The 23588-nt window shown below is 37.3% G+C and overlaps 1 protein-coding gene across 1 annotated transcript in view; it reads right to left on the reverse strand.

The window, feature by feature from the left end:
- Window positions 1–23588, reverse strand: part of LOC142345009 (uncharacterized) — a 36831-nt gene that overhangs the window by 8111 nt on the left and 5132 nt on the right. Inside the window, exon 2 of the mRNA XM_075397093.1 lies at window positions 7125–7290. Within this exon, the coding sequence (XP_075253208.1) occupies window positions 7125–7216 (92 nt within the window). The 5' untranslated portion in view covers window positions 7217–7290. The remainder of the gene's footprint in view (window positions 1–7124; window positions 7291–23588) is intronic.

Raw genomic sequence — 23588 nt, forward strand, 5'->3', positions numbered from 1 at the left:
CCGGACAGATTTTGTAACCACTCAGAACGAACTGGGCGGTGTAAAACTTTCTTTGTGAAACACAAGGAGAGCAGCCGTTACATTTGGTCCGCCGACCCGGACAGTGGAATAAACTGCTGTCCAACCCCACAGTCGAATTGACGAAGTCATCGACGAACGAGAACAAAACCCAACGAACATTTCAACAACGCAAAGCCAATTAGGCAAAGCAAATAGGAACGTTGAAAAGCAAAACTAAATTAAAGCAAACAAATAAAGGAGCTGTAGAGGTTCAAGCTGCAGTCCCGAAGTACACAAGAAGTGACTCCGTCACAGAGTCAAAGCGTTTTGGATCGCCAGATCAACAACTTGCGAAACAAGTGGATTGAGAAACAGAAAGAAGGTTTTGAGCTCATTGATAATCGAGATCGACCAAGCAAACTCAAGACTCTTTATCAGCAGATACTGCAATTGGACGACAGCATTCAAAAACTCGTGAATAAGAAAGCTGAGACTCTCCGAGACCCAGATATTTCTTTAAAACGCAAACTTGAGAGAGAAAAATACTTTCAATATTTGAACTCAGAGTGGTTGCCGTATATCCACGGAGAGACAAACATGTCAAGCCAGCAAAGCCAGTCAACTCTTCATGCTAATGAAGAGCAACCACCTGCGAATAATGTGCAGCAGTTAGCACAAAACGTTGGAATTCCAGAGTTTAACCAAAACCAAGGTAACACAGGCAATGCAACGACGAATACGGTTACACGGACAATCAACCAGGATACAGAAAACGCTTCGGAAACTTCTTCAGTGAAACGTCGGTTTGAAGAACGAATGAAGGAATTCGAAATTGAATTTGAAAGAAAGTTGCAAATCGAACGAGCACAATTTGATCGAAAGAGGTTGGATCTAGAAATGCAAATGAAAGAACTAGAGATGCAACATCAGCTTCGGGAAAAGGAGCGAGACCTAGAGCGCCAATTGCAAAAAACAGCGTTGGAGAAAGATGACTTCCGTTCCCAATCGACTAAGGCGCGTGACAGGTCACCTTTCAATTGGACCCCAAAAGGGAGAGATGTCTCGGAGTGGGCGAATTCGATGAACGACACGCGAACGCCAATTCGACCAAGAGCTCGCTTTGACGTCAGCCCTGAACGGAATAAGCAGAGGCATTACCTAGGGTACCCAAACTCTCGTGAACGCTCAGAAAGTGCTGAAGAGCGGGATATATCGCCGATAGCTGTAAGGCACTACAACACTGGACATTCAAGCAGTAGTTTACCAAAATTGAGGTTGAACAATTTTGACGGAAACCCGCTGGAGTGGCCTGAGTGGTCTAGCATGTTCATAGCAACAGTAGATAAACGCACGATTCCCGACTCAGAAAAAATGAGCCATTTGAAGACTCTGCTAACAGGCAAAGCAAAATCTGCAATCTCGGGAATGGGCTATTCTGGACAGTTTTATAGTGCTGCCTGGAACATTTTAGAAAGAAAATTTGGAAGACCGCATGTAATTATAGATGCGCAGCTCGAGAGCCTACGAAAAGCTAATCAAGTGAAACCTCATGATTCAGCCAGCCTGATTAATTTTTCTGTTATTGTATCTAACTTCGTGAACGTGCTCAAAGAGTACAAACATATTGGTGATTTGCAATCAAGTTCGACACTGTACATGGCAATTGATAAGCTACCTCAAGTTCTTAAAGAAAAATGGTGGTTCTACGTCGATGACAAAGACGAGGACTGGCCAGATCTAATCATGTTTGAAAAATGGCTATCACGAATGGCATTCGTGCATGAAGGGTTTTCAGCGTTTAAAGGGGAACGCAAAGAAGAAGACCGACGCAACGCAAATAGAGAAAAACATTTCTCGAAGACATCGAACTTCAGTGCAAGTTCAAACCTGCAAGAAACCAAGCAAATGCAAAACAACAACTGCCCACTAGCGGATGGCACTCATAAAATAGGGAACTGTCCAATATTTAAGAATATGACTGTCACCGATCGCTATGCAGCAGTGAGAAAAGAACGTTTATGTTATGGATGTCTGGGGAAAGGGCATGCAATCAAAGATTGTAAAGTCCACCCGTGCGGTATAAATGGATGTAACAAAAGGCACAACAGACTGCTACACTCAGAAAACCAAATGGACGAGGGTAGTCACGCAGTTAACGTAAGCGCAGCAACAATCAACCAGAGTAACCAAGTTACTAGTTTTCTTCAAATAGTTCCTGTATCGGTTCAGAGTGGTGGTAACAGGCTGACTACCTATGCTTTCCTCGATAGTGGGTCAACAGTTTCATTCATCGACCAAAGTGTCAAGAATCAACTACAAGCCAAAGGCACGGACGTTACCTTAAACATAGCTGGCATACATGGGACGCAAGATTTGAGGACAGAGAAGGTTCCTATCACAATAAAGGGACTACATTCAAAGGTGCATTCGATTGAAGCGTTTGCACACCCATCAATCTCGTTGGGAAACACAACATATGACTACAAGGAACTGAAGAACAAATTCAGACACCTGAACGTTCTCACTAACAGAACATTCAACCTGATGGAAGTAGGCCTCATACTTGGACAAGATGCCTACGAAATTCAACGTCCATTGGACTATAAGATTGGAACACGAAGTGAGCCTTTCGCCGTCTTAACAGAATTAGGATGGGTAGTCAGTGGTCCCATGACAGGCAAGAACAGTCAAAATGTTTGTCATTTTGCCTTCACAAAAGATGTGAAAGTGGCAGAGAATATCCAATCATGGTGGGACATAGAAACTTATGCTTCCAAAATAAATGTTGTTAGTCAATCAAAGAAAGAGCAACAAGCTCAGAAGTTTCTAGAGAGCACTACAAAGTTTACAGGCGAGCGGTACGAAGTGGGCATGCTCTGGAATGAACCAGAACCCAGTCTTCCAAACAACTACGGCTCAGTCCTTGGTCAGCTCTACTCACTGGAACGAAGGTTCCAACGAGACCCAAATTTGAAAGAATTGTATCAACAGTCAATTGATACAGATGTTGAAAAGGGATTTGTGAAGATCCTTGGTAAATCGGAAGTCAAAGGCACTTTCGGAAAGGAATGGTATTTGCCACACCATCCAGTACTAAACCCCAACAAACCGGGTAAAGTTCGCCGTGTTTGCAACGCTGCAGCAAAATACAAGGATGTATGTCTAAATGACAAGTTGTTAGCCGGACCCGATCTACTACACGGATTGATCGGAACAATATTCAGATTTCGAGAAGGACCAATTGCCCTAACAGCAGATATTGAATCAATGTTTTTGCAAGTGCAAGTTCCTGAACGGGATAAAAGCTGCTTGAGATTCTTGTGGCGACCAACAATGAACGAACCTGTGCAAATTTACGAGTGTCAGCGTCATGTTTTCGGAGCTAAGAGTTCACCAACATGTGCCAACTACGCTCTGAAGCGAGTAGCCATCGATAACGAGGACGAGTTCCCAATTGCAGCAAAAACAATCCAAAACAACTTCTACATGGACGATTTCATCAAGTCAGTCGAAACACCTGAGGAAGCAATCAAGGTTTTCAAACAACTGCAACCTCTTCTCTCAAAACATGGATTTGAACTGAAGAAGTGGATCACCAACAGTGACGTGGTAACCAACGCAATCCCAGAGGACTTAAGATCAATCAGCAAAACAAAGCAGGTTGAAGTAGAACCCAGCCAGGAAGGGTCATCGGTGCTTGGGCTTCAGTGGACGATTAACGATGATAGTCTACAGGTTTGTAGAGGTACAAGCAAAGAAGTTGAGACCCCAATCACCCAAAGAAAGATCTTATCTCTAGTTTCTTCAGTGTTTGATCCTCTTGGACTGTTTGCACCATTCAGTGTCCATATGAGACGACTCCTGAAGAGCATCTGGACCAAAAATGGACAACATTGGGACAACTCAGTAGAACCTAACGAAGAAGAAGAGTTTCTGAAGTGGAAGGCGCAGCTTCCAGAAGTAGCAGAAACCAGCCTTGATAGAAGATACTTCAGCACAGCCAAGGACAAATGGGAACTTCATGTGTTTGCTGACGCATCTGAAGACACAATGTGCGCTGTGGCATACCTACGTTCAAAGCCCAAAGAATACTCAGCAGACTTAGCATTTGTAATCGGAAAGTGCAGAGTTGCACCGATGCGACACCTTTCCATACCACGCTTGGAACTACAAGCAGCGGTGATGGCGGTGAGACTTAAAGAACAGATAGTGAAAGAACACGAAACGAAGATTCATAGTTGCAACTTTTGGTCAGACTCCACTACCGTTCTGCAATGGATTCATAGCTCCCACCGTAAGCAACAGGTGTTTGTTGCAAACAGAGTGGCTGAGATTTTGGACACAACTAGTGTTTCACAGTGGAATCATGTGAGTGGTATTAACAATCCAGCTGACATCGGGACACGAGCGATCAATGTTGACGAACTTAAGAGAAGTGAATGGCTCACTGGGCCGGCCTGGTTGAAGCAACGAGAGAACGAATGGCCTGAACAGTTGAATTTAACATTTGCTTCAGATGAACAAAACAACGAAATGGTCTTCTCAGCAAAAGTTGAAGAGAAGAAGCCGATGATTCAGTGGGAACGATTTAGCAGTTTCAATCGACTAGTAAATACAATGGCATACGTACAGCGCGTATTTATAAAACACAAACCGGCAACAAAAACACTAAGTGTTGAAGAAAGAGAGGGTGCACAAGCAAGCATCTTCAGACTACTGCAGCGAGAACAGTTTGCTGAAGAGATGAAATCTCTCAAGGCTGAAAAGGAAATTCCAAAAAACAGCAAAATTCTCCAGTTTTCACCATTCATAGACCAGCAAGGACTTATTCGTGCCCAGGGCAGAATAGGTAAAAGTGAATTGAACTTCGAAACCAAGCATCCAATACTGTTACATTGGAAGCACCATGTAGTAGAATTATTCTTGCGAAATGAACACAATAATAATCATCACGAAGGTACTGAACATGTCAGAAACATAGTTCAGCAGAAATTCTGGATCCTAGGCATACGAAATGCTTTGAGATCGATCAAAAACAAATGCATTAGATGTCGAAAGGGAAAAGCCCAAACAAAGGCACCAGTAATGGCAAATCTACCTGAAGAACGATTAGTGGCATCAACAGTGTTCTCGAATGTGGGCGTAGACTATTTTGGACCATTCACAGTAAAGATTGGTCGAAGAAACGAAAAGCGTTGGTGTTGTCTATTCACATGCCTTACTGTACGTGCGGTACATATAGAGATTGTACCAAGATTAGACACTGATAGTTGTCTGAACGCAATCATGCGATTCATTGCACGAAGAGGCAAACCGGTCAAAATGATTAGCGATAACGGGACAAACTTCGTTGGAGCTGAAAAAGAACTGGCAGAGTATATAGCAGCATGGAGCAGGGTGCGAATTGAAGAACATCTGATTCAACAAGGTATCAGATGGAAGTTCAACCCACCTGCAGCACCACACTTTGGAGGAGTGTGGGAAAGACTGGTTAGGAGTTGCAAGAAGGCAATGTACGCAGTGCTGGGCAATCGATCAGTCACGGAGGATGTTCTGTCAACCACGATGTGTCTTGTTGAACAGACGCTGAATGCTAGACCGCTGACACAAGTCAGTACTGATGCTACCGATTTAGAAGCTATTACTCCAAACCATTTCCTACTTGGCAACAAGAACCTTTGTTTACCGTATCTATCAGGTGCAGAGCAATTTGTTGATCATAGAAAGCTCTTCCGACAAACACAAGCTTACGCAGACCTCATCTGGGACAGATTCCGTAAAGAATACTTGCCAACGTTGAATAGTCGAAAGAAATGGCAGACCACAACGGACAGAAGTCTTCAGCAGGGTGATCTCGTGTGGCTAGTGGAAGACAGTGACAAACGTGGATATTACAATCTGGGTCGAATAACCGAAACATTTGAAGATTCCGACGGAGTGATTCGATCAGCGAAAATCCGAACGAAAGATGGATACTACAAGAGGCCAGTAGTGAAGCTCGCTCCAGTACTACCAACTGAAGCTGTTGTTTTCACGAAGGAAAACAGGGCCGGCGATGTTGGAGCTGAGCTTAAGGAATAACAAGCTTGCATAGGCGGGGAAAATAGAAACAAAACACTTTCTGATGTCTTAGTCATTTTAATAGTTATAGTTCTAGTTCTAGTTACAGTTTGTCACGTGAGAAAAAGGAGAAAAGGGGGAAATAACAAAAAGTAACACACAGAACTCAACGTAGTAGCCGCAGAAAACGGCTGAAAGTATAACTCAGCAAAATATTGCAAAACAAATTGTCTTGAGCAGTAAATAACGTGTTACTGTGTCTTGAACTAGAAATATTCCTGAGCAGTAAATTGTTACTGTGTCTTGTATTCAAAATATTATTCTTGAGCAGTAAATTTTGTTACTGTGTCTTGCATCAACGAATTATTGGAGCTGAAATTCAACTGTTACAACCCCAACTTCTGGTATTCTCAACTTGTGAGTACAAACAGCAAAAGCCAACTTAGGTTTAAATTTAAATATTTTTGCACAAACAGGTCTTAGACATATATCTTTGTCTTCGATTTGTTTTTTCTATCGGATTGAACTGGTATACATAAAGAGATCCCGTATTGTGTGATCTGTAGCAATCCAGTTCAAATTGATAGTTGAAAAAACTAAGATCAGCGAATAGTTACGAACTAAAATAGTTAATGCAACGGTAAGTACAGCAGAGCGGATATACAGTTACAAAAGCGAACTGCATAAACGAAGTATCCGGACAGATTTTGTAACCACTCAGAACGAACTGGGCGGTGTAAAACTTTCTTTGTGAAACACAAGGAGAGCAGCCGTTACACCGAACTTGTTAGATAATGCATAGCTCTTCCATGTTTCTTGCAAGATTTTCAAAAGAACTGAATTCTTAATTTTTTTACTTGCATGGAAGAGGATGCCAGTCGATGAAAATAAAAATCTCAATCGTAAACATGAAATGGTATGCCAGAAAATTATCTCAAGTCATGTTAAAAACTGACTCTTTAAAATATTTCCATAATGGTTTTTGTTATTTTCCCTCCGCTTTTTTCATCAGGTGTGATCGTCATTGAGCCCTGCTTGCAATTTATGTGAAGAATGTTACTAACGCGATATTGAGTACTCCATCTATGAATACACTGATGGAATCCCCGATAGCAATCAAGAGCATGTAGACAAGAGCAGATGTGTCCAGACCCATGAAGACCACCACAGACCCAGTGAGGCAGTTGGCCACTATTCCAAATATGGAAGTGATCGGTATCAAGTAGCTGCCTATGACGTCAATTGCCTTGTTCATTCTCTCATCAGACCATTCGGTTGTTGCCACTAACTTTAAAGAGTCTTCGTTTACGGTAGAATTTTTGACGAGATCGAGATCCATTTCTTTGATTTTTAGATTAAAGTCTTTGCAATTTAACGTAAACTGTTTCCAAATTCTGGATACTTTTGCGCTCACCCAGGTTGAGGTCCCAGACGGAAAGTCGATATGTCCAGACCCAGATGAACGCACGACGGGGGTGTCGTGCGTTCAAATTTACATGGTCTGGAAACAAGGAAAAACGCACGAAAGTCTGGACATGAACGCACGAATAGTCTGGTGAACGCACGAAAGTCTGATCATGAACGCACGAATAGTCTGGTGAACGCACGAAAGTCTGATCATGAACGCACGAATAGTCTGGTGAACGCACGAAAGTCTGATCATGAACGCACGAATAGTCTGGTGAACGCACGAAAGTCTGATCATGAACGCACGAATAGTCTGGTGAACGCACGAAAGTCTGATCATGAACGCACGAATAGTCTGGTGAACGCACGAAAGTCTGATCATGAACGCACGAATAGTCTGGTGAACGCACGAAAGTCTGATCATGAACGCACGAATAGTCTGGTGAACGCACGAAAGTCTGATCATGAACGCATTTTTCAATTCATCATCTCCAAGTAGTCATAAAAGGTGAATATATACAAATTTGAAGGGTAAAGTGAACTTTAAAACCTAAATCTACACCAAGCAAAAGCAACAAGAACTAATATACAAGCACAACATTACTAAGCAAGCTGGAAAATTCGTCGACTGCAAATTTACTGTAATTTTTTGGGCTTAATCTCTTGCCCCAAATGAAGTACTGTCTCGGAACTTTCTCCTTGGCGGGTACTCTGAAACGTGGTATTTGAACGTATTTCTTCTTGGCATCAAAACCCAGGATCCTGATTGAACCAACTTTTTCAATTTTCATTTGACCGTACTTATGGGGCTTCTTTTGAATACGTCTTTTAGCACGGTTGCAATCCCCGATGCCAAAAAAATTGACCCATCCATTGTATTCCCATTCGGTTGTTATTCCTTTTTTCTGGTTGGGCCTCAATTTCCCCAATTTGACGGACTTTGCGCTTTTGAACAGCTTCAATACAGTGCTCAACACTTTTTTGGGTTCGCATTTGGCTTTAAAATTTCTGAACTTTAATGAAGTTGCATGTTCGAAATTGACGCAACGTCTTGATTTCATCAAAAAATCTTCCTTCTTTACTTTCAAATTCTCCAAACACTTTATCCTAATAGCCTTCTTGTTACCTCCAGGGCTCAAAAACTCATTAGCATTAATTCCACTTCCGGGAATATCATCCTCGAAATAGCGCGAATGCATCTCAGTAGATCTAAAAGTGCTCGAAACCCGTTAAAAATGGACTATAACAACCCTATAACACTTATAACGCTCTGCTGCAGCTGTCTGCACTGTCCTCTGCACTCAAAGCGCTGGTCTGCACCAGCTACGCTGTTCTGCAGCAGGTACGCTGGTCTGCAGCAGCTACCATTCTGCCATTCGGTGGGGGGGGGTCCTGTCCGTTCCATTTCATTTCATTCGAAACAGTAACTTACTACTTAAACGGAATTCGCATACATTTCATTTCGCTAGCACCTCATTGCAGGTTAGTTATAGTGGTCTACCCGGACAGCGCTTCATAGCACTCCTCCTGCTGTCAGATGACATGCTCAGAATTTATACCGCTGGTCAGTTGACAATGGGGCAGTCAATTCGAATATTTCACATTGCCAACACATATAACTTGCCTGTAGAGAGGCGAAATACAACTTGCATTCAAATTACATATTTCGGAAGCCCTCGAGCTGCCGAATATATATAGCTAGTTGGTTTTGTTAGTTAGTTTAAAAATATAGCTCGTTTTAAAAAAAATAGAATACAGATTGGAATAATGGGGATGAATCCCACCCCCCAACCTGTTTTCAAAGCTTAATATCTCGAAGATGACTGAACCGATTTTTAAAAATGAAGGTGTTTTGGAATCAGGAAGAGAAGGGCTATCATCTGGAACATAAAAAAGTTCGGAAAAACAGTTTTTAAATTTTGATGATTCTGACCCCTTGGTCAAAAACAGCTCATTTTCGACATTCTTCAGTGAAAGCAAAAAAACAACACCTTTGTTCACAGATAACATTGTAACAATATACATGACCGTAACGCACATTAGCCAAGCTTTATTTTAAGCTATAGAACGCTTTCTAACTCTATCTATGCTCGAAGTTATTGGCAAAAACAACTTTGAAAATTCGAATTTTTTCGAAATTTCCACCTCAAGTACGTCGTACTCTTTGACCAATTTCTCGACAATTTTTACGTAGTTTTAGGTTAAAATTGGTTTAGCTACAAAGCTGCGATATTAAGCTAAACGTTGCATACTTGAAATCATAGTTTCGAAGTACAAACACCACTTTAAAGCAGGACTGATTGTGAAAAAAGGCGTTTTTTTCACTTTTCTTCCAATTCCTTGCAATTTTTTTAATACTTACGTTCGAAAACGATAGTCTTTGTATGCATATCTTGAAAGACGAGTTTCTAAGCAGTATAACAAGCATACATATGCCGGATAAATATTCTGTAATGGTAAAATACGTTGATAAACTTGAAAATTCACCTAAAAGCAATTGATTTGTTTCAAAAACTTCCTCCAATTTTCATGCGTAAAACATACATTAGGGACCCTTTTCTTTTCGCGCAACCTTTCTTTCACGCCTGATTTAATGAAAACCATAACGTATTTTAAGCGCGGAGTCCCCTAAAAACAATAAACTTAATGTTTTTCTGTTAGTACAGCGAAAAAATTATAACATTTTGAGACCGAAAGCAAATTTTTTCACCGAAGAATCTTTTTCAAAGCAAGCAGGCTAATTTTTCATTTTGATTCGCCTTAAACACACAATTGGAACTCTTCGTATCATATTTGCTTTTATTTGAACAAAACATTGACCCGGACACAAAAACTGACCGCACTCGATGAGGCTTAACTTTTTTGATCACCGAACATTGTTTTGGACACGAAATCGTCCATTTTAGTCCAATTGTGCTCATTTTTGGTGGGTACGCTCCACTTTAGCCATAATTGATGATAAAATTAAAAATTGGGACTGACCGAACTAATTTGGTCAAGTTTTTACCTAGTTCCGAAAAGGATCTGAACTTTTCCTATCACCGAAAATTGTTTTGGTGACCAAATCGTCAATTTTAGTCCAATTGTGCTCATTTTTGGTGTGCAGGCTCCAATTTAGCCATAAATGGGGATGAAATAAAAAAATGGACTGAGCAAACCATTTTGGACAAGTTCTCAGTTACTTCTGAAAAAGTATCCGCGCTCGATGAGGCTTAACTTTTTCGATCACCGAACATTGTTTTGGACACCAAATCGTCAATTTTAGTCCAATTGTGCTCATTTTTGGTGGGTATGCTCCACTTTAGCCACAATTGATGATAAAATTAACAATTGAGACTGACCGAACTAATTTGGTCAAGTTTTTACCTAGTTCCGAAAAGGATCTGAACTTTTCCTATCACCGAACATTGTTTTGGTGACCAAATCGTCAATTTTAGTCCAATTGTGCTCATTTTTGGTGTGCAGGCTCCAATTTAGCCATGAATGGGGATGAAATAAAAAAATGGACTGAGCAAACCATTTTGGACAAGTTCTCAGTTACTTCTGAAAAAGTATCCGCGCTCGATGAGGCTTAACTTTTTCGATCACCGAACATTGTTTTGGACACCAAATCGTCAATTTTAGTCCAATTGTGCTCATTTTTGGTGGATATGCTCCACTTTAGCCACAATTAATGATAAAATTAAAAATTGGGACTGACCGAACTAATTTGATCAAGTTTTTACCTAGTTCCGAAAAGGATCTGAACTTTTCCTATCACCGAACATTGTTTTGGTGACCAAATCGTCAATTTTAGTCCAATTGAGCTCATTATTGGTTTGCAGGCTCCAATTTAGCCACTATTGGGGATGAAATAAAAAAATGAATTGAGCAAACCCTTTTGGACCAGTTCTCCTTTACTTCTGAAAAAGTATCCGCGCTCGATGAGGCTTAACTTTTTCGATCACCGATTATTGTTTTGGACACCAAATCGTCAATTTTAGTCCAATTGTGCTCATTTTTGGTGGGTATGCTCCACTTTAGCCACAATTGGTGATAAACTTAAAAATGCGTACTGACCGAACTAATTTGGTCGAGTTTTTACCTAGTTCCGAAAAGGATCTGAACTTTTCCTATCACCGAACATTGTTTTGGTGACCAAATCGTCAATTTTAGTCCAATTAAGCTCATTATTGGTTTGCAGGCTCCAATTTAGCCATAATTGGGGATGAAATAAAAAAATGGACTGAGCAAACCATTTTGGACAAGTTCTCAGTTACTTCTGAAAAAGTATCCGCGCTCGATGAGGCTTAACTTTTTCGATCACCGAACATTGTTTTGGACACCAAATCGTCAATTTTAGTCCAATTGTGCTCATTTTTGGTGGGTATGCTCCATTTTAGCCACAATTGATGATAAAATTAAAAATTCGGACTGACCGAACTAATTTGGTCGAATTTTTACCTAGTTCCGAAAAGGATCTGAACTTTTCCTATCACCGAACATTGTTTTGGTGACCAAATCGTCAATTTTAGTCCAATTGAGCTCTTTATTGGTTTGCAGGCTCCAATTTAGCCATAATTGGGGATGAAATAAAAAAAAATGGACTGAGCAAACCATTTTGGACAAGTTCTCAATTACTTCTGAAAAAGTATCCGCGCTCGATGAGGCTTAACTTTTTCGATCACCGAACATTGTTTTGGACACCAAATCGTTAACTTTAGTCCAATTGTGCTGAATTTTGGTGGGTATGCTCCACTTTAGCCACAGTTGGTGATAAAATTAAAAATTCGGACTGACCGAACTAATTTGGTCGAGTTTTTACCTAGTTCCGAAAATGATCTGAACTTTTCCTATCATTGAACATTGTTTTGGTGACCAAATCGTCAATTTTAGTCCAATTGAGCTCATTATTGGTTTGCAGGCTCCAATTTAGCCATAATTGGGGATGAAATAAAAAAAATGGACTGAGCAAACCATTTTGGACAAGTTCTCAATTACTTCTGAAAAAGTATCCGCGCTCGATGAGGCTTAACTTTTTCGATCACCGAACATTGTTTTGGACACCAAATCGTTAATTTTAGTCCAATTGTGCTCAATTTTGGTGGGTATGCTCCACTTTAGCCACAGTTGGTGATAAAATTAAAAATTCGGACTGACCGAACTAATTTGGTCGAGTTTTTACCTAGTTCCGAAAAGGATCTGAACTTTTCCTATCACCGAACATTGTTTTGGTGACCAAATCGTCAATTTTAGTCCAATTGTGCTCATTTTTGGTGTGCAGGCTCCAATTTAGCCATAAATGGGGATGAAATAAAAAAATGGACTGAGCAAACCATTTTGGACAAGTTCTCAGTTACTTCTGAAAAAGTATCCGCTCTCGATGAGGCTTAACTTTTTCGATCACCGAACATTGTTTTGGACACGAAATCGTCAATTTTAGTCCAATTGTGCTCATTTTCAGTTCCAATTGCATCCAACTGATGACATGAACGAACTAAAATTTGATGAACGCACACGAAAGTCTGGACATGAACGCACGAAAGTCTGGTGAACGCACGAATGTCTGATGAACGCACAAAAATCTGATGAACGCATTAAAGTCTGGACATGAACGCACGAAAGTCTGGTGAACGCACGAAAGTCTGGTGAACGCACGAAAGTCTGGACATGAACGCACGAAAGTCTGGTGAACGCACGAAAGTCTGGACATAAACGCACGAAAGTCTGGTGAACGCACGAAAGTCTGGTAAACGCACGAAAGTCTGTCGAACGCACGAAAATCTGGACATGAACGCACGAAAGTCTGGACATGAACGCACGAAAGTCTGGTGAACGCACGAAAGTCTGGACATGAACGCACAAAAGTCTGGTGAACGCACGAAAGTCTGGACATGAACGCACGAAAGTCTGGTGAACGCACGAAAGTCTGGACATAGGCACTTTCCGTCTGGGACGGTCTGGACATAGGCACTTTCCGTCTGGGACGGTCTGGACATATCGACTTTCCGTCTGGGACCTCAGCCTGGGCAGAAAGAAAAAGATTTTCTGGGTACTCTCTTGACTACAGTAGGAACTGTTTGTGTCTGCAACCTTGCGTCTACAAAAGCAACAGCTGTCATATAACTTTGTCTTAACTTTCTGGTTGGTCTTGAAAAGCGTGAAAACGAGACTAAAACGGTTCCGACATTACATTTTGATGCCGTTCAATGCATCATTTTATTATTGGTTATTTATATCCGTATATCAGCCCAGTGAACTGATACTTGGTACAACTTGATAAAAAAACACACTAAATCTTGTTAAATCTCACCAATATCTTGACATGGTACTTACCATGAGAATATCAATTGTGCAAGGTCTTTGCATGGCTGTCAAGAAACAAGATCTTGGCAAGATAACAGAGAAAGATTAACCATGGCATGGCAAAATATACCAAGTTGTAAGAATTGAAAAGGTTTGGCACGAAGTCATATGATTCAGCAAGAACTATAAAGATTTACCAAGAATTATCTCGAATTATCGAGAATTATCATGAACTGTCAAGACTTATCAAGAATTGTTGGGAAATTCAGCTCCCTTTAGTTTATTAACCAACAATTGAGCCTACTTTTTCCAGTATAAGAAAATTTTTGAAGTGAGTTCAAGCTTAAGGTAAATTTTCTTTAGCTTTATTTAGTGTATTGAGTCGTAAGAAAACTTTGATTTCATTTCTAAGGACGAATTACGCCGAGCAATGATCAGAAAAGATAATAAGTGTTATCAAGATTTGTTAAGAGTTTGTCAAGAGCAATCAACAAAATTTCTTGGCCTGTCTTGATTAGATTTTACCAAGATCTTGCCAAGATTTACCTTGAAATGTTGGTATTCCGAATATCTTGATAAAATTTCAGTGATTAAATTTTGAACAAAAATTGAACGTTCAATAAATTAAAAATGAAAAAAATACTATTACGCTTAGTAACATTGTAATACAACTGATCACAACAATGGAAATCTGACAAATTTTAAACAGGTTTGAAACAGGCGTCAAGAAAACACGCTGTTGAAAATATTAGATCTTGAAATGGTGGGCTCCGAAGATGTTTTCTTGACCAACGAAGACAACTGCAATAAGCAAGGTTTTTCAAAAAATAATTTTTTAAACTGAATTTTAATTTTATGAATAAATTTTTTCTTTCGAAAAAATGCCCAATATTTACTAGGTTGAATGCAAGCGTTCACTAACTATTTGATTGTGAAACTTTCTAAAAAATGGTTCAAAAAATTGTTCATAAATTTTAATGTAAAAAAGAGGGATGGACAAAAAGCAAAAAATCGATTAGGCAAACATAATTTTGTGTCAATAAGGCAAAAATTTTGCATAAAAATTCTGTGGAAATTTTGCAATTAGAAATTAAAACTTTCAATGGCGTTCTTCAAAATCCACCTGACGCCATAAATTACTCAAAAATCCCTATTTTTTGTCACATCGAAATGACAAAACAAAGCACATGTTAAATGCATAATTTCTGCAAACTGTTTTTGCCCCTCATCAACATTTGGGCAAAGGTGTTTCGCATAAAAACTGAGGCAAGAGTTGAACAAAGTTAAACTTTCATTACATACTCCTGTTTAGAGTTATAAAAAAGTAAAGAAATTTTGTCAGATATGTTGGAGGAAGCAATGCTGCTAATGCTAAACCAATATCAAGAAAAGCAGCAAATGCTCAGTATTTCTTTTAAAAATGAGAGCGTTTTCGAAAGCCATAATTGTGAGACAAAAAAATTTTCGTCAGGGAATTTCGAGTGTTTTATGTGTTTCAAGAGTTTTACTCTTGGTTTAAACACAAAAAAGCAACCTTTTGTCAGGATCTAAATTTTTAGATGTCAAACATTTCATTAGTCCAATCGTTTTCAGAAAAAATAGGTACAGCGATGGGCCAAAAGACAAAATCGCTTAAACTTTTTTGACTATTGCTTTCAAATTCTATATACTGAATATCAGATGTAGAGAGGTTCTATTTGATTCTGATTAAATTGTAAAAGAGTTCTCATTTTTGATAATTCAATTTCTCATTTTGCTAAAAAAATCAGCCAAAGAAACAAAATTATTCAATTTGGCTGGACTGAATATACAATAATTGACCAGGTTGAGGGCTGTAATGAGAGTTGAAGTATAATTTATAATAATAAACTTTAAAAAAATTTTCGTTTAAAAAATAATGTTATTTTTTATACGAATATTTTTCTCCTGTGTAAATGATGATGAAACAAACTATGTGTTGCCTTCTCTCAAATGAAAATTAAATGCACACGCTAGTCTCCATTTTCATTGACTCTTTCAATCACGCTCGAAAACTTGATTGGTTTTGACTCATTCTTAAGCAATTATATTTTGAGAAAAGAATGAAAATAAAACGTAAAAGTGCCGCTTTTTTTCAAAGGCTGTATTGCAAAAAAATAACCAAAAATGAACGAATCTTAAAATCTGGTCAATATTTGAGGGTGGCTATATCTTAGATTTGAAAAAAACAAATAAAAGTCACCACATTTGATTGGTGAGCACTCCGCTAAGAATTTTGATAAACCATGATTTTAACTCGATATCACAGTTCATAAAGATATCTACTGTTGATCTGCTTGCAGTTGTTTTCAACTATCTTTTTTAGATTACCTTTAGCTAAATTTGGCTAATCTAATTCCCCTCAACAAAACTGTGTCCGTGAAGACTTTGAAAATCAAGATCACGACGTTGCAAGTTTTGTGAAAAGAAGAAAACGCGTTCTAGTACAAAAACTTTTACACTTTGATAAACATTTTGATAATAAATTATTCTGCCTCAATATTTTTGCCATTTAGATTAATCGATGTTTAACCAAATTGTCTCGGTTTAATTTTTAGAATTAAATTTGGTTTTGCGACCTGAAAAATCAAGCTTTGCACAAAATCAAGCTATCCGATTTCAAGCTTACAATTAGGCTCCCGATAATGTGTATAGATTTTCAGAAGAAAAGTCTTTGCAATATTCTCTGAACATGCAGTGATATATTTTTTGTTTTCATCAAAGAGAATTGAGCAGTTTTTGCCTTTGCAGATTTTTTTTTCTTTTTGATACAATTTGATCCAATTTATTTGGTCAAACAGCGATTGCCATCTAAACCTTTTCGTTATTCATTTTTTGTGCAAAAGAAGCAGATGCCAAGCAATTTCACGTTAAAACGCTTGAACTGTACTTGAAGCTGGCTTTATTCGGTTTCCGATAATCTGATTTTGTATTTTTTTGACTAAAGTTAATTATTCGGTTAAGGAATGTGTTCCAAATTAAACGTCTTTTGGGTTACTCGCATTTTGTTCGGTTTTTCAGTTTTGTCAGATCCGAATGAGTTTCTGACAGCATGATGCATTACGGCAGAAACTAATATCTGCAAGCGCTATACACATAGCGCAGTCACCACAAAAATTTCGAAACAAATAATTATCTCTGCTTGTTTTGAAGAAACTGCTCAATTATGAGATTCAACTTTTCAAAAAAGCGGTGAGTTTTTCAATTTAGCCAAACCAGAAAATTTTTGGTTCTGGCGTTCGCAAGATTCTGCTGTTGATTTTGAATTCGAGCTGATAAATTTCCTTCGTGTTCCCTGTTTACTTGACTGTTTTCTGTCAGAATTTTGGCCCAATATTCGAGTTTTTTTAAATATAATTTGAAATAAATCCTTCACTCTATTTTTGACAAAAAGATGACTGTTCCTAAAAGACAAGCATATTTGCAAAAAAAACGCTGTGACTTTTAGTCGAGCTAAATTCGAAATTTTTTGGTGAGTTTCAAATTTATAATATTAAGTAAATTGTAGCATCTGAAAATAAATAGGAAAACAAATTTTTATACAAAAAATAATTTAGAATCAGTTATTTTTTGGGAGGTTCAAAAGATAAAACTTTGTTTCTATCGTTCTCATTTTTTGTTTCCACCAAACCTGTAGACTCTATTTTGAACAATGGTTCGAAACTGCTACTTCATGTTTATCAGCGTTCAGGTTTTCAGAGATAAAAATTTGATTGCACTTTTTTTATTAAGCGCAGACTCACTCCATAAAGCTTTGTTGTCGTTTATTGAACATGCAGTCTTCGAGAAGCACACTGAACATGAAAAAAATTGTTTCTCAGAATACTTTGTCTAACTATTTTGCGCTTATTCAGTGCAGTTCAATCGTTCACTGTCAGTAAGTGATACTCTCTGCAATACTCACCTGTACAAATGAGTTTGTTGTTTTTCATTTTTTTGAAAAAAAAACGAATTTGTGGTAATAGTATGTTACATTTCAGACTTTTAACCGGCTAATTGTGATTTATTAACTTTATTTATCCCTGCGGATCTCTAACCCATTGAAAGTTCTCCCAACAGTTTCTATTGAGTTTGTTAACAGTATTTGATTTGGTTATTCAATACTGATTTTCGCGTGAGTGTAAAATTTTTGTTTGCCAGAAGGTTGGAAGAAAAGAAATATTTCAGATCAAATGCTATTCCGAGTTTTTACAGGTGTGATTTTTACTTACTTTACTTTTTAATCGCATTGGCTGCCCAGTTAACAAATTTTCGTACTTTATGACAGACGGCATCTGAGCTGTAATAATATCAATTCTGGAGGTTCATAATCTTCTGTTAGGTCTGTTTCAACTATTCCTTTTTACCCTTTTATTCGGCCAAAAATTTCCCCCCTTTTCCAAGGACAGCGAGCGAGTGAAGACTACTTTTGGGCGAGCGGCTGTAATTTCATAGGGATAGTTAAGAATCGGAAAGTTTTCTTAGTAAATTTTCTTGTTTAATAAACAATACGTGCGCTATTGAATTGGAAACAGTTTGGTCTCTTTTTTAAATTGTGCTATTGATAGAAAAAACTGATGACTGTATAATTAATTAACCATGAAACTGATTCTGAAACTTCAAAAATTGAACGGTAATATCAAGATGAAAGCAAAAGTAGCCGAATGTCTTTGAAAATCGTCTGAGCGGCACAGAGCTCAAAGCTGGGGTAGAAATGACAATAAGATGACAAAAAACTGATTCTTTTTTAGTCTTGATAATTTTCTCGCTAATTGGCTGTCCAATTCTAATTGCAGAGACCTTAAATTGATTAAAATTGGGCGCACCTTAAATTTAAAAAGCTTTCAATTAAAACAAAAAAGGCTCCGAGAAAAATCAATCAATTTTGCGGAAGAATAAAAACGGCAAAGATGTTTTAAATCACCAACGTTAATTAAATGGTGACAAGGAATTAGAAAAACGCATTTTAATATTAAGCAAATAATTGAGAAACAGTTATTATTTTGGGACGTCCCAAAATCTGAGATCTATATTTATTTAAAAATCAGAATTACTGGTTGTCTATGAAATTGTTTGAGGTTTTTTTTTAATAATTAGTCAAAGTGAGCAATAAACTGCACTGCTGGACCATTGACTTACCCCCCCCCCCTCATGTACGAATTCCTTCGGATATTTTTGTATTTGTAAATCCATAAGAAGCTATCTAACAATATCTGCAAGCCTGAGAGCTGAATCTTTAACAGTTCTCCCCTCTGAGTTAAAAAATATTGTTAGATTTTTATAGATGGTTTTTATAAGGGGGGGGGGGGGGCTATGGAAATGGTAAACCTTTCTTATGGAAAGATTTACCTTTTCCATAAGAATGTGAAGCTCAGGGACTTCAGTCAAAATATGTTTCATGTCTTCTTATCAAACAAATCTTAGAACCGGCTCTAATTATTTTGATTCCACTTATTCACTCAAAGCCCCTCTCCCTCTATTTGAATATGATAACTTTTCGCCCCCATATCCTAAACTTCTTTCAAAAAGCTTTTTTTGAATATTATTATGTTTAGCAATTAAATAATTAAAAATAACCGTGGTGAAATGATATAGGGACAAACGGAGGCTCGGTTATGTTGTGCCTATGTAATATAAGCACCTCAAAATGTTAAACGTCTTCTGTTTTGATAAAAAATGTGCGAGTTATAAAATGGTCATAATTCTCTCCTGGATGTGTAATTTGCGATGATTGATAAATTGAATTATCGTAGCTACCGACAAAGTATCCGAATTCCTCAACAGTTGATCGTTCAATATTTATCAAATAAAATGGAGGCAAGCATATCGCTATAAAGAAAATGATTCCAACAGATGTATTTTGTTGTATTTCAATAACCTGAATGTTATAAAAGGAATATTCGGATCTTTTCCGTTTGTGCCCCCCCAGTACGTTATGCGCCCCCCAGTTACAGAGCACGTGCCATTACATAGTAAATTACTATGTAAAAATATTGCACGTGCGTCTGGGGGGTGCAAATAATATGCGCCCACTAAGCTGGGGGGGGGGGGGCACAAACGGAAAAGATCCGAATATTCTTATTCAAATCAAGTAACTTTTGGTTGGGGGCTTTACGTTATCTCACCGCCAAGCTGGGGGGGGGGGGGGGTAATATTGAGAAAGACCCAGAAAGTTTTATCATTTCTTACAAAAACTTTTGGTCACGATTCATTTCTGAGAGCAGAAATTTGCGATTGGGGGGCCAAAGCTTCCAAATTCAAAATCGCCTTTATTTTTTTTTTAAAAAATGACTTCTTTCTCTCGTGTGCGCCTTCGTTTTGCTTTGTTTTTCTGAGCAAAAAAACAAAAAAAAATGGGTAAAGTCACGTTGAGTTTACTATTTGAGTTTTTGGTTTTCTGTCTAAAATTGCGAAAATTTTCTATATCATTTTGGTTTCGAAATCTTGTGTTTTTATATCAAAGTTGAGCAAGCAATTTGCTTCTTTAGAGATGAATTGGTAGCCTAAATTTTAAAATTTGGGCAAATTAAAAAAAAGGGCTCCATTTATTTCTTTGACTGGTGTACATAGTTGCGGGGCCGAAACTTCAGCAGTCAAGTACCCCTTTTTTGATGCCAAGATTCCCCATTAAGTACTCAAAAAGAATCTTGTTTTGTTTACATAATGGCTTCGATTTTGTTTTATATCAATCTGTCTTCAAAAAGTTGGGGATGTGTTTGAAAATAAAAAACTTAGCGTCTGTTACAGAAAATTTATGGCTTGACAGAAAGTTGTGAGCTATTATCAGAAAAAAAACAATTTTTTGAAAATAACTAATGTAAAGGATTTTTTTTCCAGAATTTATCAAAATTTTTATACAACGGAGGCAAATTGATGCTAGAAAACAAATTCGGTTCTTCTCGTCTTTTAAATATTATTTGTTTCATTCAACAGTGAGAACATCTTTACCTGATTTTACAGTGCAAAAACTATATTCAAAGCAAACTGAAAAACAAAGATCCCTTTCAAAATAATAAAATGAGTAGTAAAAAATTTATACACCTGAGGCCACTCTTTGGCTTTTTTTCTCCATACATGTTCGATTACGCTCACAGTAGAAAATTTCTTGGCAAATCTTCCCTCTTTTTTCGGATTGTTGCCTGAATTTTTTAAAGACATACCTTAACTCCATTTTGATTTTGACAGGTTTAATTGCCTCGTTTATAAAGGATGATTACTCAAAGTTTGAGGATGAAATCACTTGACGGTTATCATGTCTGTTGATGGTTATTTCGTGTATCAGAGGAAACGAAAAAGAAACAAAACATATTTTTTTGAAGGACGGTTTGAAACTATTATTTTCTTAATATTTTGAATAAATGAAAAAATGCTAAGAACAAACAATAAACTATTTTTAACAAACATCTAAAAAAAAGGTGAAGACACAACATTCTGTTTTAAATCACTGCAAACAAAACTTTATAATAGGACCCATTTAAAACTGCTTTTCCGTCAGCATCTTCTGCATACACATATGTGTGTTCTCAGACATTGGACTTTTAATGAAAAGCAAGAATAGAAAAAGAAGTCATTGTAATTCCCTATTAAAGCTGGTTCTGTCACAAGAATCCACTGCGCAGAGAAGTCGCAGTTTGTTGTACCTCCTCGACGTTACTTCATGAGACTCCCAATCGGGGTTGAGTTGGGCAGCTACCCCCTATTAGATTTAGATTTAGCTGCAACCCCTAAATTTGATTTAGCTGCAAACTTATTTGCAAAAACGGCCTAGTAGAAGCAAAAAAAAATGAATTGTATTCTAAAGTCGTGAGAAAAGTCGAGTATGAGTTTGTGCATTTTCATGTCCTTTTTTCCTAAAAATCTGAAATGCTTTAGCGGTTTTACTCGATTTTGAAGCCTCATCGACGCATCTCAGTTCATCACCTAATATCTGGTTTAAAATAGGTGCTGTGGATGAATGTTCCGTTACATTACAATTCATTCAAATTCTAATCCCATTACCAAGAATCTAAATTTCCAATGTAGGCTTTTTATTTTATGATAATATATCAAAGCTAATTTTAATGGACTGTTAAAATAATTTCTTTGTTAAAAGAAAAGTGTTCTATCTGATCACTCAACATTCTGATTATCCATGAAAATATGATGGTTTTTAAATTTATGCTCTGAATCTAATAACTCTAATAAGTCAGACAGTTCTTCGATGTTGGGACAAAATCTCTTAATCTTAATGACTAGCCGTAGTTTTTTAAGAACATCTAAGCATGTCTCCTGGTATCATATCAAGTGTTTGATATGATATGAATGTGATTGGAGCATCAAAATGGATGTCATTTTTGGAACGTTGTCCCATTTTCTGGAAGTCTTAGAAAGGTTTCCATTAACTGATTTCCCAAAACAATTAATTAGTTTCAGGTTTTTCTTTTTTGTGCTAGGTCAAAAACATTCTTGTTCTTTTCTTCAAATTCCGGGACCAAATTCATTGATGAAAATTGTCACTCAGTTCGACAAACATTGAATTAGTAAGGTCTTACTTGTTTTCACTGAAACTATGGTTTCACAGTACGAAACAATAGAAACTTATTCAGGTTTCATTTATACTTTTTCATAAATAGTTATTTGTAAAATAAAAAAAACGTTTTTGGTAACTTGCGCTCTATGTTTTTAATTGAAGGGGAACAATTTTTTATAAAAGAGTGTAATCGTTGAGAACTGTTCTTGACATCATAGGGGCTGAATTTTAGCTTTCTAGACTCTGATTTTTTTTAAAAAAACTCTCATCAATTTAGATGAAAAAAATGAATGTTTATTTTTTGCCTGTACCTATGTTTTCCTTATTTTTGCTTGTACCTATGTTTTCCTTAAATACATTGGCGTTCTAGCATGGTCATCAATATGTCTTCAGCTAATGGGGCCCGCTTTGACTTTTCAGTGTCCCTTTTCTACGCATCAAAAGGTTTGCGAAAGGTTTTTGTCACGCCGTAGTTTCTTTTTTTTCGAAAATTTTATTATGTTTTGTAAAAATGATGTTAAAAAAACCAATCAAAGATACTGAATTCAGATTCGTTTTTCGAAAAGTTGAATCCTTTAATTGTTAAAAGGGGAAAACTACAGGCTACAGCTACTGAGTTACGTATGGTAAAATAAAATCCAATGCAAATAAACTCATTTCTACTTCTTTTTGAATGACATAAAATTGACATAAAATTCTGAAAGGACCCGAGTTCATCTACATTTTTGACTCAATTGTCAACCTAATCATGCGATAAATAAAAAACAGATGTTTGAGTTTAAAAAAAATTGGTACACAACCGAACAACTAATTGAATTGCACGCTACCATGCCTCATTACAGCGCTCACAAGATCTGCAATAAAGACTACAGCGCTCACAAGATCTGCAAGAAAGACTACGAGAAAAAACAAACAGCAAAATAAGCAAAAACCAAACAAAAATTTCAGCGAAGGTGCCAAAAGAAGAGAAAACGAAACACAAATATTGACCTCTCACAAAACTTTTATGAAAATGCATGTTGTCCAACAAACAAAACATTCGTTGCCACATTATAGCAATGGAAAAATAGTTTTTGAATTACAAGGAATTGGATGGAACCTCTCAATGATGAGAATAACTTACAAGTTTACGAAAAGAACAAAAACTAAAAAATGAAAAAGAAAATCTCAGAGAACGAACAATATCGCAAACTTTAATACTACTCTCAATAAACTGAGGGCATTGAGCAAGATAATTCTTTCAATCCTCATTTAGAAGCTTATGAGACCAGCCAGCATTTTACGACTACATGAAGAATTTAAAAAAGCAAAAAAGCAAATTCAAAAAAAA

This window comes from Convolutriloba macropyga, chromosome 8, assembly GCF_964194025.1.
Source record: "Convolutriloba macropyga chromosome 8, txConMacr16.3, whole genome shotgun sequence".
NCBI classification, from domain to species: Eukaryota; Metazoa; Xenacoelomorpha; order Acoela; family Convolutidae; genus Convolutriloba; species Convolutriloba macropyga.